Raw genomic sequence first — 15,475 nt, 5'->3', positions numbered from 1 at the left:
GGCCAGGCAGCCCCAGCAGCAGAGATCAAGGGGGTGGATTTCACACGAGGGGCCCCCGGTCGGTCGGGTTACGCGCCGGGCTGCGCTGCCGGGGAGCCCGGCCTGGTTATTGTTTCGCTGATAAGGTCTTTGAAAGCGCCCCAGCAAGCCGGGGGGGTGGCCACCTCCTCTGCAGACACAAGTTGCTATTGTGGAGGAGGAGAGACTGTTTCTTTACACAGTCCAGATGCTTTCAACATGCCTCCAGCTCGGTAGGAAACCTTGTCCAGTAACTGACAGGTGCAAAGTGCTTTATAGCCTTTGTTTGGGGCTGCCTGATTAGGCAGGGACAGAGGATCAGTGTCTGGACCTGTCAGTTAGGTGCCCGGGGCAGCGAGGGCAGCTGCCACCCGTGCACAGAGCTCCCCTCCGTCTTGGCACCTTTCTTGCAAAGGGCTGGGGGGGCTGTCCCGAGACCACACCACCACCCCCCCGCGACACTCTCTTGAGCTGTGCCACCCCTGGCTGAGGAGGGGGGAGGCTGGAAAGTTGTCATCAAGGAGCCAGGCTTTGTGATGGCGACGTGGCATCTCCCTATGGAAAGGGGCAGCTGGGATGATGACATCCTCTCTGGATGGCTGCATGAGGCCAGTGCTTGCAGAAACCCCCAACCCCCTTCTTGGCGGTGACGCTCCCAGGGACTTGCCAGTGCTGCCCTCAGCTTCCACTCTTCCCTTTGCAGCCACAACTACGTCCGGGGGTCCATCACCCTTTATATCATCAACCTACATCGCTCCCGGAAGAAAATCAAATTGGCAGGAACGCTGCGGGATAAGATTGTACACCAGTACCTTCTGCAGCCCTATGGCAAGGATGGGCTCCACTCCAAGTAAGTGCAGTGCTGGTGGCTGGGGCTGTCGCTGCCACCCTGTCCTCGATACCACTACCCCAACCCTCTCCTGGTCCCACAGGTCGGTCCAGCTCAACGGGCAGCCACTGGCCATGGTGGATGATGGGACCCTCCCTGAGCTGAAGCCTCGTCCGCTGCGGGCCGGCCGCACCCTGGTCATCCCCCCACTAACCATGAGCTTCTATGTGGTGAAGAACGTAAACGCGCTGGCCTGCCGGTACCGATAGCCCGCAGCCCAGAATGGACCCACCGGCCCCGCTCCTGTCCCCACGCACTCCCAGGAACGCGCTGCCTCCTCGGCAGCCTGCACAGCCTCGCAGCAGGGCCACATCGGGCAGGCACCACACCATGCCCTTGTCCTCATGCCCTGGATGTCCTCCGGTTTGGCACCCTCTCCTACCCTGTGGCCACCGAGCTCCACTTGGCCTGGCCACCACCCTGCCAGAGCGGTGCGAGGGTGAATTTGCAGGGCCTGCCGCAATCTGTCCCACAAGCTGCGAGAAGCACCCGGGTCCGGTGCCCACCGGCTGCTGGGGAGGGCTGGGGTGCTGAGCCCCGGTACAGCCCACGATGGGCAGCCCCCTTGTCCCTCTGCCCCTCAGGGTGACCCCTCCGGCAGCCGGGTCCCCCTTTTCCTCCGCACCTTCCCGGGCGGCGGGCAGCGCTGCCGGTGCAGCAAGCGCATGGAAGCAGCTCCCTCTGCTGCCGCCAGCCCGGTCGGGACCGGCGCGGGGATGCTGCGGGCAGGGCGGGCCGGGAGAAGGGGCGCCGGTCTCTGCCGCGGGCCGGGGGGCTCGAGGGTCCGCGGCTGGAGATGTGGATAGTTAAATGATACGGCCCGGAGCGGAGCGGCGGGGCCCCCCGGGGCCGTGAGTGTGTCCTGCCCGGGAGAGGGGCGGTGCCGCGGGCAGGAGCAGCCGGGACGCGCCGAGACGCTACCGGAGGTGTAATAAAGTTGGGCTGTCAACGGCGCCGGCGTGTCCTTTCCGCCACGAGTCGGGGCCGGGCGGGAGCGGGACGGGAGCGGGAGCAGGACAGGAGGCCCGGGAACCGGAGCGGGAGCGGGGCGGGGCCGGGCCGGGAGCGGGGCAGAGCCGGAGCGGGAGCGGAGCCGGAAGCGGGAGCAGGGCAGGCGGAGTGGGAGCGGCAGCGGAGCAGGGTGGGGCCGGTAGCGGGAGCAGCCCCGGGAGCGGGTCCGGAAGCGGGAGTGGGGCAGAAGCGGGGCAGGTGGGCCGGGAGCGCGCAGCAGCGGGCTGGGAGCGGGAGCGGGGCAGGCGCGGCGGGAGCGGAACGGGGCGGAGCCGGGAGCGGGGCGGAAGCGGGAGCGGGGCAGGCGGGGCGGGAGCGGCCGCGGGGCGGGCCGGGAGCGGGAGCGGGCGGACGGGGTGCGGCGGTGCAGGGCCGCGCCGGGCCGCCGGGGGCGCTGCGCGCGTGGGCGCGGCGGTCACGCGCGGCGCAGCAGGAAGCGGCGCGTGGCGGGCGGAGCCGCGTGGTCCCGGTGCCCCCCTCCGCCGGGCCGGGCCATGCGGTGCGTCCTGATCGCCAGCACCGCGGCCGAGCTGCTCTTCTACTGGGCCGATGCCGCCTTCCTCCGCCGGCTGCGGCCGCCCCACGCCGGGCAGGTGGGGCGGGACGGGACGGGGCGGCGCGGGTGCGGGTGCGGGGAGGAGGTGCGCGGCCGTGCGTGGACGCTGACCCGGGAGCGTGTCCTGCAGGGCCCGGCGCTGGAGGACAGCCTCAACACCCTCTTCGCCCCCCTCATCATCTCCTGCGCCGCGCTGCTGGAGAAGCTCGCCGACACCTACACCTGCTTCGCGACCGAGCACGGGCGGCATCTCCACGTTCTGCACATGGTAGGGCCGGCACCGGGGACCGGGGACCGGGGCAGCGCGGCCGGTCCCCACCTGACCTCGCTGCCGGTTGCAGTTCGGGGACTGCCTGTACATCGCGGTGAACGGCGACGGGACGGAGAGCGAGGACGACCTGCGCCGGACGCTGTTCGTGCTGCGGCGCTTGGTGGAGGCTCACTGTGGCCTCGTCACGCTTGACTCCCACCTCATCCGCAAGGAGTGAGTGGGCACGGCCGCCCGCACGGGCTGGCACGCCGGGGTGCCCAGGCAGCTGCCAGGCGATGCCTTCATGCAGCCCCGGCGGGTGGGAGTAGGTGTCTCTGAGCTGGGACCCCCCCCTTTGCAGCAGGACACCCTGGCCGCTGGGCTGCAGCTGGGTTTTGGGGTGCCCGCCCCAGCCGGGAGGTGCCAGCTGGCTCTCGGCTCACATGCTGTGGCTCATCGCAGGCTGCGGCCGGCCGATTCGGAGCAGCGGGAGCATGTCTGGAGCCTGCTGCGGGGCCTGCTGGAGACCTACAGCCACCTGCGGGAGGAGGACCAGAGCTTTGCAGTGGAGGTACCATGCCCTGGGGTGTCCCTTGCTTTCGGGGCGTCCCAGGGCTGTGAAGCTGCTTGGAGTCCCGGGATGTGGGAAAGGCAAGGCTCTGGGCCAGAGAAGCCCAGACTTGCCCCTGGGGCTGCATGACTGGATCTGGGGAGGCTCAGCAGTCCTCCCTCCGACCTGCACCCCAGGCTGTGGAGCGGCTGATCCACCCTCAGCTGTGCGAGCAGTGCATCGAGTTCCTGGAGCGGCAGGTGGTGCAGCACATCAACACCAGCCCTGAGCGTGGCGGGGATGAGGTGGGTCATGCCTTCCTCCTGGTGCACACCAAGTTGCTGGCCTTCTACTCCAGGTACACCTGGCCCCACCACCCTCCCCAAGGCAGCCGCTCCCCCTCCCGGATGACCCTTCCCTTCTCTGGCCCACAGCCGCAATGCCAGCTCCATCCGCCCTGCAGACCTGCTCGTCCTCATCCTCCTGGTGCAGGACCTCTACCCCAGCCAGAGCGCTGAGGAGGAGCTCAGTCCCCAGGTGCTCCAGAGCAGAGTATGGGGGGCAGTGGGTCGAGGTGCCCCTGTGGGGTGATGCCTTGATGGCCAGGGCTTAATATTTTTTCCCTTGTTTCAGAAGCCTGTGGCAGGGAAGGTGCTCTCCCAGGGACCCAAGAGAAGCGAGAGCATCCCCATGAGTGGCCTTGGCTCCCATGGAACTGCAGAGAAGGACTCGGATGACCAGGTGAGGCCCTGGGATCAGGAACTGCAGGGTGGGATGTTGGCTGGGCTGCCTGCATCACTCCCATCACTGACCGAGCAGTTCTTGCTGGCAGGACACAGACGATCTCTCCATGCCTGAGGTCTACTACACACCCGAGCCCTCCCCGGGCAGGCACAGCACGGGTGAGTGCCCAGCCAGGCAGCAGCCCTGCCCCGTGCCTCCCAGCCCAGCAGAGGCTCCAGGGCTGCATGGGGAGCTGGCGGGGAGGGTGACCTGCTGTGCTTCCTGCAGGCAGCGAGAGCTGGTCGGAGGGTGCTGAGATCCTTGGCACTGGGGAGGCAGATGCTGCAGATGTCCAGGTGAGCAAGGGGTCCTGGCAGTCCCTCCCAGCTCCACACCTCCTCAGCTTGTCCTGCTGCTCTTTGCAGTCTCTGGTCCTCATCACTCATCTCTTGCTGTGCTGTGGCTGTCGGTGCCCCAGGCTCTAGAACTGGGGATGTGCTCTGCATCCCCCATGGTGTACCTAACAGTGACAGCTCTGACCACCCTCTCTGAGGCATTACTTACAGTCTCCCTGTCCAGAGCTGTCAGCACAGAGGGGCTGAGGCTGCCTCAGAGCAGTCTGGTGTCTCCCTCTGCTGCCTCTGGCCTTTCTGGGTTGTTCCCTGATGGATGTCGCAGAGCCTTACACACTCTCTGCAAGTGCTAGCCTCAGTGTAGGGCATTTACAACCTGTGTCTTTGCAAGCGGCTTCCCCTTTGCTGCTATCCCTTGGCTCAGTCGTGCCCAGTTGCAGCTTTCAGGGCATGGCTGTGTCCCTCCAGAGCATCCTGGCTTGGTGCAGGCTTCTCATCCCCACAGCGGGCTGAGCATCTCCTCTCTCTCCCCAGATGGCAGAGGACTTGCTCCAGACCTTGGGGCCTCTGGTCCCTGAAGCTTCAAACCCCAGAAGGATCTTCCTGGATGCCAACCTGCGGGAAGGTTACTGCCCCTTGCTGCCGCACACCATGTACTGCCTCCCGCTCTGGCCAGGCATCTCCCTCATCCTCCTGACCAAGGTGAGCTGCCTCTAAGGTGAAGGAAGCGATGTCGGGCTGGATCCTGGCTGACTGACCTTTCCCATCCCCAGCAGGGCCCCACAACCCAGGTAGCCATCACCTTGTACCAGCTGCTAGATGGTTTCTTGGTGCTGGAGAGGAAACTCGAAGAGGGGCTGGAGGCGGGAGCCCCACGCTCCTACCCATTCCTGGCCGAGCTGCGGCAGCGCATGGACAAATTTGTGAAGAAGCTGAGCGGGCAGGCCATCCAGGTGGGAGTGAGGATGTGAGGACCCTGTACCCCTGGCCTTGCAGCCTGATGCTGAGCCTTGTCTCTCTCTAGTTGCAGAACAGCTGGGTGGAGTTCAAGAGCAAGATATTTTCCCGAAGTGAGCCTGGGAGCTCCCTGGAGTGAGTATGGGATGGCCAGAAAAAGTCTCCAGGGCAGGCAGGGGCCTTTCTAAGCCTGGGGGCAGATGGCTGTCCCTGCTACCCTGGGGACCCCGGGCCAAACTCGACACTGTCCCTGTCTCCCGGCTCAGGCTGCTGCAGGCAGTGGCCAACGTGAAGCGGCAGCTATGCTCTGTGTACCGCCAGCTCTTCCTGGCCTCCACCAGCCACAGCCTGTCCCAGGGACTGCGGGACCGTGCCCAGAAGCTGATGAGGTGAGTGCATGGGGGTGGCCGGCATCCCCGTGGTGCTGCCCCACACCCAGCTGTGCTGGGGCTTGGGGGGTCCCAGCCCCACACTGTGCCTTTTCTCGGCAGGGAGAAGCTGCTGGACTGGCGGGACTTTCTGCTGGTGAAGAGCAGGCGCAATATCACCATGGTGTCATACCCGTCCCTGTGGCTGGGAACTCAGCCTGGCAAGGAAGGGTCCCCAAGGGGGTAGCAGAGGTGGGAGTGGGACCTTGCATCCACAGCACTGGGCTCAAGGGGTGTGGTGGGCGAAGCAGGTTTCCCCAAAGCTCAGGGGCTGTCCTGGAAGGGCACCAAAGTTGTTGGACACCCTTAACCCACCCCACGTACCTAGAGGACTTTCCGGGCCTGGTGCACTTCATCTATGTGGACCGCACGGCTGGGCAGATGATGGCACCATCACTCAGTGTGACAGAGAAGTCCAGCTCAGAGCTGGGCAAGGCCCCCCTGGCCACCTTCATCAAGAGGAAGGTACTGCTCATGGGCCTAGGGGTGGGATGGGAGCCACAGGAGCGGGTGACAGTTGGAGGGGTTTTTGCGCAGGCCTCAAGTGCCCATTGTTCCCCAGGTCTGGTCCCTGATCACGCTGGCCCGGCGGTACTTACAGAAGGGCTACACCACACTCATGCTGCAGGATGGTGACTACTGCTGCTCCTACTTCCTCTGGTTTGAGAACGAGCTGGTATGTGGGACCAGGAAGGGGCTGAGCCCTGCTCCCCAGGGAGCAGGGATGTAGGTACAGGTACAGCTCCAGCTCCTCAACGGTCCCTTCCCTGCTCATGCCTTCTACTGTCTTCTCTCCCCAGGGCTACAAGCTGGAGGTGATGGAGGTGCCAGTTCTCTCCGATGATTCTGCTCCCATTGGGATGCTGGCAGGAGACTACTACAGGTGAGCAGTCCCCAGCCCTACAGTTTGGCACCAGGGCCCCCGGCTGTGCTGGCACAGGGGTCCCCATGCATGGTGCTGTCCTTGTTGGGCTGTCACTGCAGCATGGTATCAGTGCTGTGGTGTCACTGGGGTTGCACCAGCCCATCTCCCCAGCCTGGTGCTACGGTCATGCCACTGGATGGGTGCTGTGTCCTTGCCAGGGACTTTATAGGGGGAAGGTGGTTAGAAAGGGAATGCCAGTCTGCACTGTGCCTGCTGAGCCCTGTCTTCTCCTCCCCAGGAAGCTGCTGCGTTACTACAGCAAGAACCATCAGGCAGAGGTGGTGAAGTGCTATGAGCTGCTGACTGTGCACCTGGGTATCATCCCCTCAGAGCTGGTGGTCCAGCAGGCCTGCGATTTGGCCCGGCGGCTCTGGGAGCCCTCCCGCATCCCCCTGCTCTGAGCTGTCTTCAGCCACCTCGGGGCCAGGATTAAAGTGGGTGTGTGCGTGTTCCTGGCACCTGGACTGCTTCCTTGGTGTCTGTGTGCTGTCAGCTGTGCCTACAGGCAGCCTTCTCATCCTCCAGCCCGGCTGGGGCTGGTGCTGCCCCCTTCCCACTCCCTGTGGGCTTTGCTGGCAGCCAGCAGCCTCTGGGGATGAGCAGAGAGTGGGGCTGAGAGGTTGTTGGCAAATCACCGTCTTGCTGAAAAGTGCGTTTCCAAAGCAGGATTTATAGCATTGGCTTGGCATCACTGCCAAGTTTTGGCCAGAAAACAAAAATGGTGTAGCCAAACTTGTGTGGAGGAATGGTCCAGGGTATGTCCCCCTTTCCCCTCATCCCCAAATGTGGGGTTCAGGGCCCTTGGGGGTTTGGCAGGCTCTGGGGAGGTGCAGCCCGTCCTGCACCCCATTCCCCACACGTGGGTTCCCCTGTACCAGTCAGCCACAGGGCTGAGCTCAGCTGTGAACTGGGTGAAGCTGAGGCAGCTTATGTGTTTCCCAGGCACAGCTGGGCTCTGTGCACATGCAAACCCCTCCAGGCACAGCTGGGGATGGGGCCAGCCCCAAGGGACTGGCAGCCACTGCCTGTCATCGCTAGTGCTGCTCACAGAGGGTGGGGATGGCGGTCTGGAGAGCACTGGACCATGGCAGAGCCTTTGCCCTGTCCTGCTTGGTTTGGGGCCAAGCTCGCTCCCAAGCTGCCTCTTTTCCCACTGCTTTCAGGGCTGTGCTTGGGGCTTTCCTGCTCGAGGAGGGCAAAGCTCCCCCTGTCCTACAGTGCTTGTTGGCTCATCACTCCAGCCACACGCCCCCAGGTTCTCCCTGGAGTGGAACAGGAGCTGAGGGGACTCTCAGGCCCCCGTCCACCTTCCCAGCACCTTCCTGGGATACAGGCTGGGGAGCACCTGGCATCCTGCTGAGCACCAGGCAGGATCTGACCCTGGCACCTTCTCAGCACTGGGGCTGGTCTGCCCACCTGCAAGCCCTCAGCAAAGCTCTGCCAGGCTTAGCAGCTTGCTGTTGGCAGTGCCCCTGGCAGGGCAGCACTCAGCATGCACCCTTGGCCTGCCCAGCCTCCCTGCAAGTGCTGGGACACGGTGTCTGGCCCTGCACCAAGGCGTCCCCTGCCTTGGCCCCCCCCGGCCCCTCCCCGTGCCTGGAAGCCCTGGGAAAAGTTCCACTGTGAAAGCAAAGTCCAGCTTGCTGGGTGCTGGGCAGCCATGGCTGGGCACTGTGTGGCGATGGCAGCTGGGCTCCGAGCAAGACTGGGCATGGGCTGCCCGTCCTGCTGCCTGTGCGGCTGGCATCTGTCCCCAGGGCTGCTGGGCGCGCGGCTGGCCCATGCTGGGGCTGCAGGCCGGCTACAGCGGGAGTACGATGCAGTGGTGATTGGGGCAGGTAATACAGGGTGAGGGAGCCAGTGCTGGGCTGTGGGCAGCCGGTGGGGACCCCCAGCTGCCCTGTAGTAGCCAGGTGGGGACTACAGTGGTGCTGGGCATGTTGCAGCCCTCCAGCATGCTCCTTGTGCCAGGGAGGATGTAAGGGTCTGGCATGGCTGAGCGCATGTTGCAGCCCCTCGGTGTGCAGGGCATCTGCCTTGAGCACCTCTGTCACCTTTCTCTGCACCATTAGGGCCAGGGCTGTAGGGACAGGAGAGGGTGCTCCTAGTCACCTCTATCCCCATGTCCAGAACCCTATTGTTTGGGTGGTTGTGGCAGCCCTGCGCCCCAGGCATGGCAGGGTGCCCTGTGCTGTAGGACTGCCCCAACACTGGGCTTGACTCATCTCCCTCTCTCCTTGCAGGGCACAACGGGCTGGTGGCAGTGAGTACCGAGAGTGGGGTGCTGCTCTCTTCTGTGTGGAGGCGGGGGATCAGGGAGGGTCTGCGCCGTGGGCAAGGGAGGGTGTTGTTGGCAGTGCCTGTGGGATTGGGGGGCTCCCACAGGGCTGTGGGGAGTGGAGCCCTCCCTGGTGATTGAGGCACTGTCGGGGCAATGAGGACATGTCCCACCTGGAGGGACGGGCAGTGTGATGTCATGCTCCCTGCAGGCTGCCTACCTACAACGGGCAGGGGTGCGCACGGCTGTGCTGGAGAAACGCCACGTGCTGGGTGGTGCAGCCGTCACGGAGGAGATCGTGCCAGGTAACACTGCACACCACCTGTCCCCCAGCCCTGGCCAGCCCTGGGCACAGACATCCCCCACCACACCACGTCTTCTAGGCTTCAAGTTCTCCCGGGCATCGTACCTGCTCAGCCTGCTGCGGCCGCAGATCTATGCTGAGCTGGAGCTGCAGGTACCGGCACCGATCCCTCGCCAGGCTGCTGGCACCTCCTGACACGCTGGCAGGGTGAGCCCGCTGCCAGGCTGTCCCTGCAGGCTGGGTTCTGCCATCCCTGTCTTGCAGCGGCACGGTCTGAGGGTGCTCCCACGGGACCCCTACTCCTTCACCCCAGTGTTGGAGGGCAGGAGACCCCCCCGCTCCCTCCTGCTGGGGCATGACATGGCCCAGACCCAGCGGCAGATTGCTCAGTTCTCTGAGAAGGATGCCCAGGTACCTCAGGGGCAGCACCCAGCACAGCAAAGCCCCCAAGGGGCTGCCCTGCCCATGGAGTGGCAGGGGTGCTCCTGGGTAGGGTAGCCATTGCACCCACTATGGCACAGTACCTGTTGTCCCCTTCTGCCCCCTTTCAGGCTTACCCTGAGTATGAGGCGTTCATGGGGGGCTTGGTGTCTGCCCTTGACCCGCTGCTGGATGCCCCGCCAGTGGATACCGCTGCCCTGGGGCAGGGTTCTCTGTTCCAGCGGCTCAGGGCCCTGCGAGCCCTGCAGCCCCTGCTGCGGTCAGGTACATCTGGGATGCCAGGGGACCCCAGTGGCATTGGGTGTTTGCCTGCATCTGGGGCGGGTGATGCAGAGCTGCCCCTTCCTAGGGCATAGGCTCCTCAGAAGCCTGGGCTGGCAGGCTCTGACAGGCTTGTCCACCTTTGTCATGCCACCTGACCCCCAAACCCAGCCAGGCACAGGCAGCCAGCCCTAGAACAGCCATGCAGGTCTCACACCACCTCTCCATCCCCAGGGCTGGCACTGGGGCAGCAGCTGCCCCGCTATTACGAGGTGCTCACAGCCCCCATCTCCAAGGTGAGTGCCAGCAGTAGCAGCGTGCAGCCGCTGGCTGCCTCACTGCCTACCTGTGAGGATGCTGCGGCAGTCCCCCATCCCAAACCTGGTGCTCTCTTTTTCTCCTGGGCCAGATCCTGGATCAGTGGTTTGAGTCAGAGCCGCTGAAGGCAACTCTGGCTACTGATGCGGTGATTGGAGCCATGGCCAGCCCCCACACTCCTGGCAGCGGGTGAGGGTCCCTTCCACCCAGGGCTCGTAGCTGCACCGTTCCCCCGTGTCATCCTCCGTGCCCGCAGCTCCTTGGCTCTGCTGTGCCCCAATACCCCATTCCCTGCTCTGCTGCCTCTCCCTCCCACTGCCTGCTCAGCCTTGCCAGAGTGGCTCAGGGGTTGGGGCTAGGCAAGGGGCTGCCCCCCATCCCTGCCATGTGGCTCTCCTGAGTGGTCTCCACCTGCACCTTTGCTGTTTGGACACTTGCCCCAAGGCAGGTCAAGTTCTGGCCAGTGGGTGCTCACTGCAACTGAGCTGGATGTCCTATGAGCTGGTGTGGTCCCATCTATGGGGGCTGTGGCACCATCCCCACTATGCCCATGCAGGGGACAGACCTGTCCCCTTGGCCAGCAGCTAACCTGGGATCCTGCCAACACAGGTACGTGCTGTTGCACCATGTGATGGGTGAGCTGGAGGGACGGCGGGGTGCCTGGGGCTACGTGGCTGGTGGGATGGGGGCCCTGTCTCAAGCCATCGCCTGTGCGGCAGCTGCTCGGGGAGCCCACATCTTTGCTGAAAAGGTATGGGGTGTCTGGGTGCAGGCAGCTGCCTGGCTATCCTGTGGGCAGCAGGGATGCTCTTGGTGAAGTCCCATCCCCAGATGGTGTGCCATGTGGTGCTGGGCAAGGACGGGCAGGCGCAGGGCGTCCTGCTGCAGGATGGAACAGAGGTGAGGAGCAAAGTGGTGCTGTCCAATGCCTCCCCCCAGATCACCTTCCTGGAGCTTGTCCCCCAGGTATGGGGGGCATGGGGCTGCTGGGGGCTTTGCGTGGCCGTGTCCTGCCGGCCATGCTGTCTCCTCACGGCCAGACTCTGCAACGGTGTCTCCCACCTCAGGAACAGCTGCCAAAGGATTTTGTCCAGCGGATCCGGCAGACTGACACGCGCTCCCCTGTCACCAAGATCAATGGTAGGTACTGATGGGACGACCTTCACCACTGTCCCCTCTGGAAGGACACTGGTGCCAGGCTCAGCAACAGGCTGCACCCTGCTTCCCCGGTCCCCACCTCCCACACCTAGTGGCAGTGGATCGGCTGCCCAGCTTCCTGGCTGTCCCCAATGCCCGCGATGGCCGTCCCCTGCCCCACCACCAGTGCTCCATCCACCTCAACTGCGAGGGCACCCACCTTCTGCACCAGGCCTTCACTGAGGCCACCCATGGGCGCCCCTCCAGCAGGTAGGAGCCTGTACTGGCACACCCCGGTGCACTGGGGAAGGGGCAGGACAGCTGTGGTGGCTGGTGCTGGGGGAAGAGGCTTGGGGTGGCTGGGTCCCCCCCTGCCTGCCCAGCTGGTGTCTTGCTCCCCCAGGCCCATGATCGAGCTCTGCATCCCCTCGGCACTGGACCCAGGGCTGGCCCCACAGGGCTGCCATGTTGTGTCCCTCTTCACCCAGTACACCCCCTCTGTGCTGGCAGGCGGGCAGCCCTGGGATGAGCAGGCCAAAAATGCATACGCAGACACGGGTATGTAATGCATATGCAGACATGGGCACATAATGCACGCTGGACCCAGGTACCAGGAGTGCTGGTCCCTGTCTGTGGGCAGAGCTGCCCTGGAGCTGCTCAGGGGCCAGCCACCATGTCCCCCCAGGCTGTCTGCCAGTCCCTCCATCCCTCTCTAGTGTTTGACTGCATCGAAGCCTATGCCCCAGGGTTCAAGGCATCCGTCATTGGCAGGGACATCCTGACGCCACCGGACCTGGAGAGGATCTTCGGGCTTCCTGGTGGAGTGAGTACCATCAGGGCTCAGCTCTGAGCATCACTCTGGTGCCAGCTCTGGAAGGCACAGCCAGCTCACATAGAGCTCTTCTTGCAGAACATCTTCCATGGAGGGATGTCTCTGGACCAGCTGTACTTTGCCCGGCCAGCACCATCCTATTCGGGCTACCGGTCCCCAGTTCCTGGCTTGTACCTGTGTGGAAGTGGAGCCCACCCTGGTGAGTGGGGCTGGGAGACAGGACCCTCCTGGGGGACTGCAGGAGGAGGGCAGGGGCATGTGGAAGAGGTGCAAGGGCAGCATGGGTTGGGGGTGTCCACTCCCCTCTCTGCTCTCGCATGAGCAGGGAGGTGGGGCAGCTCCATGGGTACAGCCCTGGGCCCCATCTCCTGGGGCTGGAGCTGCCCACCACTTCGCATTTCTTGTTTTGCAGGAGGAGGAGTGATGGGAGCAGCAGGACGCAATGCCGCCCAGGTGGCCCTCGAGGACTTCAGGCGCCTGCGATGGCAGTAGTGACAACAACTTTGCCTGTGGAGGTTTGTGGTTGTAGTGAGTCATGCTGACTCCAGGCAAAGCCCTGCCTGTCCCCCACTTCCTTCCCAGGCACGGTAGGACAGCAGCATCCCCTGGGAGCTGGGGGGTGCAGGCAGGCAGGGTCTCTTGTGCTCCCAGCTGCTACCATCACCTTGAATACGTGACTGCTCCCAGCCCACTGCAGCCCAGCCTTGGGCAGCCATGGCAAGCCTCGCTCGGCTCCTGCCTGCACCTGTAGAAATAAACCCTGGCTGGGGCTGTGTCTTGAGCATTTTTGCTGTGGTTTTTGGCTCTTTGTGCAGCTCCCAACAGGCTAGCGTGGGGGGGCTGCACTGTGCCATCTGCACTGTGGCTGGTGGTGCAGCCCTGGGGGAGCTGCCAGAGGGGACAGGTATGTCCCGGAGCAGTGAATGGGACCTCTCCTCCGCTTACTGATGTGGGGCTATTTGGCTGAAGCCACCCAGCTCTGGGCTGGCCAGGACCGCCCCAAGGTGCCTGGAACAAGCAGGGAACCGAGGAGCTGCTCAAGAGCTGGAGCCCCCCGCTGTCCTCTGTCTCCGTGGCCCTCAGCAGCAGTGTGTCCAGCAGCTCAGAGACTGCAGGAGCCAGGTCCCCACAGCTGCCCCCTGTGCCCTGCACACCCCCCACACCCCCCATTCCTGCCAGGACCTGCCTGCACACGTTCAGGCCCCATCTCTCCATCCCCAGGGCAGATGCTCCGTGCAGCCCTGCAGCTCTCGCTGGCCACCCGTCAGCCGGTGGCGGGCCCGGGGTGTGCCCCTCGCCCAGGCTGCTGCCGGCAGCCGCTTGCTGCAGATTACAGAGCTCACATCCTCTCCCTGCCCTCTTCCTCCCCCAGACAATGCTCCCAATTCAGCTGCCCGCCTCACCTCCCGCCGGGCCCTAAATACGGTGCTGCCAGGCTGAGCTGTTGCACCTGAGCTGGCTGAATCAATATTGACCAGCCAGGAATAGTCCCGCAGCCCTCTGAGAATAGCCCCGCACGCCCACCCTGCTGCCCACAGCTTCCCGCGCACGGGGCTGCCCTGCTGCCAGCAGCGGTATTTTTAGACTGGTTTTGCTGGCTGCCCGGGTTGCAGGTGCTGGCACCCCCTGAACCCCGAGGGGGATGACGACAAGAGCGGACACCTCCAGTCTGCCAGGGTCACACTGAGCGGCAGGACACTGTGGCTCCACTGCTGCAGGTTGAGGATGGCAGGTCCCAGGTGTGGGAGAGCCCACTGGACTTTCCCCTGCCCCCGCCACCCTCTTGCTGCCCCCAGGAGCAGAGGCAGAGCTGGGAGTGGGACCCAGCACCTGCCTGCCCTGCACCCCTGCCAGCTTCTGCCATGGGAGGGTTCAGGGGGCACTCATAGCCTCACACTTGGGTAATTTAAGTCCAAAAAAGTCGAGGCACAAGTGAGTCATGGGATTTGCTGCCTGTCCCAGACCTGCCCTTCCCCAGGGCTTTCTGTGGTCCCCATGTTGGGGCTGGCCAGGGACCCCACCACAGGAGAGGCTCCAGCATGTGCCCTGAGCCCAGCTGGAGCATAGAGCTGGGACAAGGGTGCCCTGTAAGGGGGTCCCAGGGCCATGCACTCCTGCATGCTCAGGGGTGCTAGAGGCTCCCATGGGACGTGGCGATGAGCTCACGGGCTATTCCCGGCCGTGTTGATCCTGGCTCCTCCCGGCAGGAACCAGCTGCTTTGACTCTAAACAAACAGCCCGGTGGCCACCGGCACATTCCTGGCCGGCTCCTGGCCACGGCGAGGGCACAGGGCTTCCTGTTTATCCATGTCCCACGGCGTGGCACGGCGGGGTGTGTGGGCAGTGGGGTGCCCCGGGGACTGGCAGCACCCCAAGCCAGAGGTTGCTCCTGGGGCAGGTCGAGGGGAGGGCATCCCCCATCTCCACATCCCACGGAGGAGGGCTGTGCCCAGGGACCCCTGTAGCTAGCCTGGCTCAGGGGTGACCTAGGTGATGCCCCAAGATCCAGGACAACCCTGTTCTGGGCTCCCAGAGCCATCCCACCTCCTCCCTGATCAATGTGCCCCCCAAGTCCTAGCCACATTGCAGCACCCCCAGGCACCCCATGCCTCCATGCCCACTTGAGCTGCTGTGTGAGGTGGGAAGGGGTGAGGGGTGTCCTTTTGAGGTGCCCCCGGTGTGGCAGTTCATCACCCCCAGAAAGCACGTGCTGTGCCTGGCTGGGGGCCAGCCCCATGGTGCGGCAGCGCTGGAGGCAGGGGACAAACCTGACTGAGGGTATTGAGTTCATTCTGAGTGGGGTCCAGGCTCACAGCATGTGGGGGCTATCCCAGAGGTGCTGGGGCTATCCCAGAGGTGCTTGGACCTCCCAAGCTGGGGGGGAGAGGGAGGGGCAGGTTTGCCCCAGGGTGGCAGAGGAAGATGAGGCGAGGGGCAGGCACGGTGCAGGGCTGGGCTCCAGGCACGGTGCGGGGGGGAGCCGGGGCTGGGCTGGGCAGCATGGGCCCCCACCCGGGGCAGCCCACTCCGCTGCACCATAAAAGCAGCGGCAGGCGGTGCTCGGCAGCAGGAGAGCTGCTGGAGGCCAGCGTGAGCCAGCACCGCGTCCCTCACCACTGCCTGCCCCACGCTACTGCCTGTCCTGCACCGTCACCCAGGCCAGGGTGAGTGCTGGGGATGGCCCTGGGCTGGGGGGGTCTGGGCACCTGGAGTGGGAGGCAGCAACCCCACTAGTGCTCTGCGT

The 15,475-nt window shown here is 64.6% G+C and overlaps 3 protein-coding genes across 8 annotated transcripts in view; all 3 read left to right on the top strand.

Moving 5' to 3' along the window:
• Window positions 1-1,859, top strand: part of HPSE2 (heparanase 2 (inactive)) — a 111,977-nt gene extending 110,118 nt beyond the window's left edge. The window contains exons 11-12 of the mRNA XM_056351831.1: window positions 722-868; window positions 951-1,859. Coding sequence (XP_056207806.1) covers window positions 722-868; window positions 951-1,116 — 313 coding nt within the window. The 3' untranslated portion in view covers window positions 1,117-1,859. The remainder of the gene's footprint in view (window positions 1-721; window positions 869-950) is intronic.
• Window positions 1,860-2,290: 431 nt separating this feature from the next.
• Window positions 2,291-7,129, top strand: HPS1 (HPS1 biogenesis of lysosomal organelles complex 3 subunit 1). Of its 5 annotated transcripts, none has more exons than XM_056352570.1 (18): window positions 2,293-2,511; window positions 2,605-2,742; window positions 2,816-2,958; window positions 3,187-3,295; window positions 3,472-3,632; window positions 3,709-3,811; window positions 3,911-4,015; window positions 4,107-4,176; window positions 4,286-4,353; window positions 4,885-5,052; window positions 5,124-5,303; window positions 5,375-5,442; window positions 5,574-5,696; window positions 5,799-5,864; window positions 6,056-6,200; window positions 6,298-6,411; window positions 6,536-6,618; window positions 6,899-7,129. In XM_056352570.1, the coding sequence occupies exons 1-18, from the start codon at window positions 2,413-2,415 to the stop codon at window positions 7,059-7,061; spliced, it is 2,106 nt and encodes a 701-aa protein (XP_056208545.1). In that variant the 5' UTR covers window positions 2,293-2,412; the 3' UTR covers window positions 7,062-7,129. The 5 variants fall into 5 exon arrangements, with proteins under 5 accessions (XP_056208547.1, XP_056208545.1, XP_056208546.1 ...); XM_056352571.1 differs by having other exon boundaries at window positions 2,294-2,511; window positions 5,127-5,303; XM_056352568.1 differs by having other exon boundaries at window positions 2,294-2,511; window positions 3,908-4,015.
• A 136-nt stretch (window positions 7,130-7,265) lies between these two features.
• PYROXD2 (pyridine nucleotide-disulphide oxidoreductase domain 2) lies at window positions 7,266-13,005 on the top strand. Of its 2 annotated transcripts, none has more exons than XM_056352574.1 (16): window positions 7,266-8,498; window positions 8,904-8,923; window positions 9,150-9,243; window positions 9,322-9,395; window positions 9,507-9,653; window positions 9,794-9,947; window positions 10,179-10,240; window positions 10,354-10,451; window positions 10,872-11,013; window positions 11,094-11,228; window positions 11,330-11,402; window positions 11,513-11,669; window positions 11,803-11,957; window positions 12,116-12,222; window positions 12,310-12,430; window positions 12,644-13,005. In XM_056352574.1, exons 1-16 carry the CDS (start codon window positions 8,153-8,155, stop codon window positions 12,721-12,723), a joined length of 1,965 nt encoding a protein of 654 aa, XP_056208549.1. In that variant the 5' UTR covers window positions 7,266-8,152; the 3' UTR covers window positions 12,724-13,005. The 2 variants fall into 2 exon arrangements, with proteins under 2 accessions (XP_056208549.1, XP_056208548.1); XM_056352573.1 differs by having other exon boundaries at window positions 11,082-11,228.
• Window positions 13,006-15,475: the final 2,470 nt, after the last annotated feature.

This window comes from Falco biarmicus, chromosome 9 (assembly GCF_023638135.1).
Source record: "Falco biarmicus isolate bFalBia1 chromosome 9, bFalBia1.pri, whole genome shotgun sequence".
NCBI classification, from domain to species: Eukaryota; Metazoa; Chordata; class Aves; order Falconiformes; family Falconidae; genus Falco; species Falco biarmicus.
The sequence above is the reverse complement of the archived record's forward strand: the minus strand, read 5'-3'. Positions and strand labels throughout refer to the sequence as shown.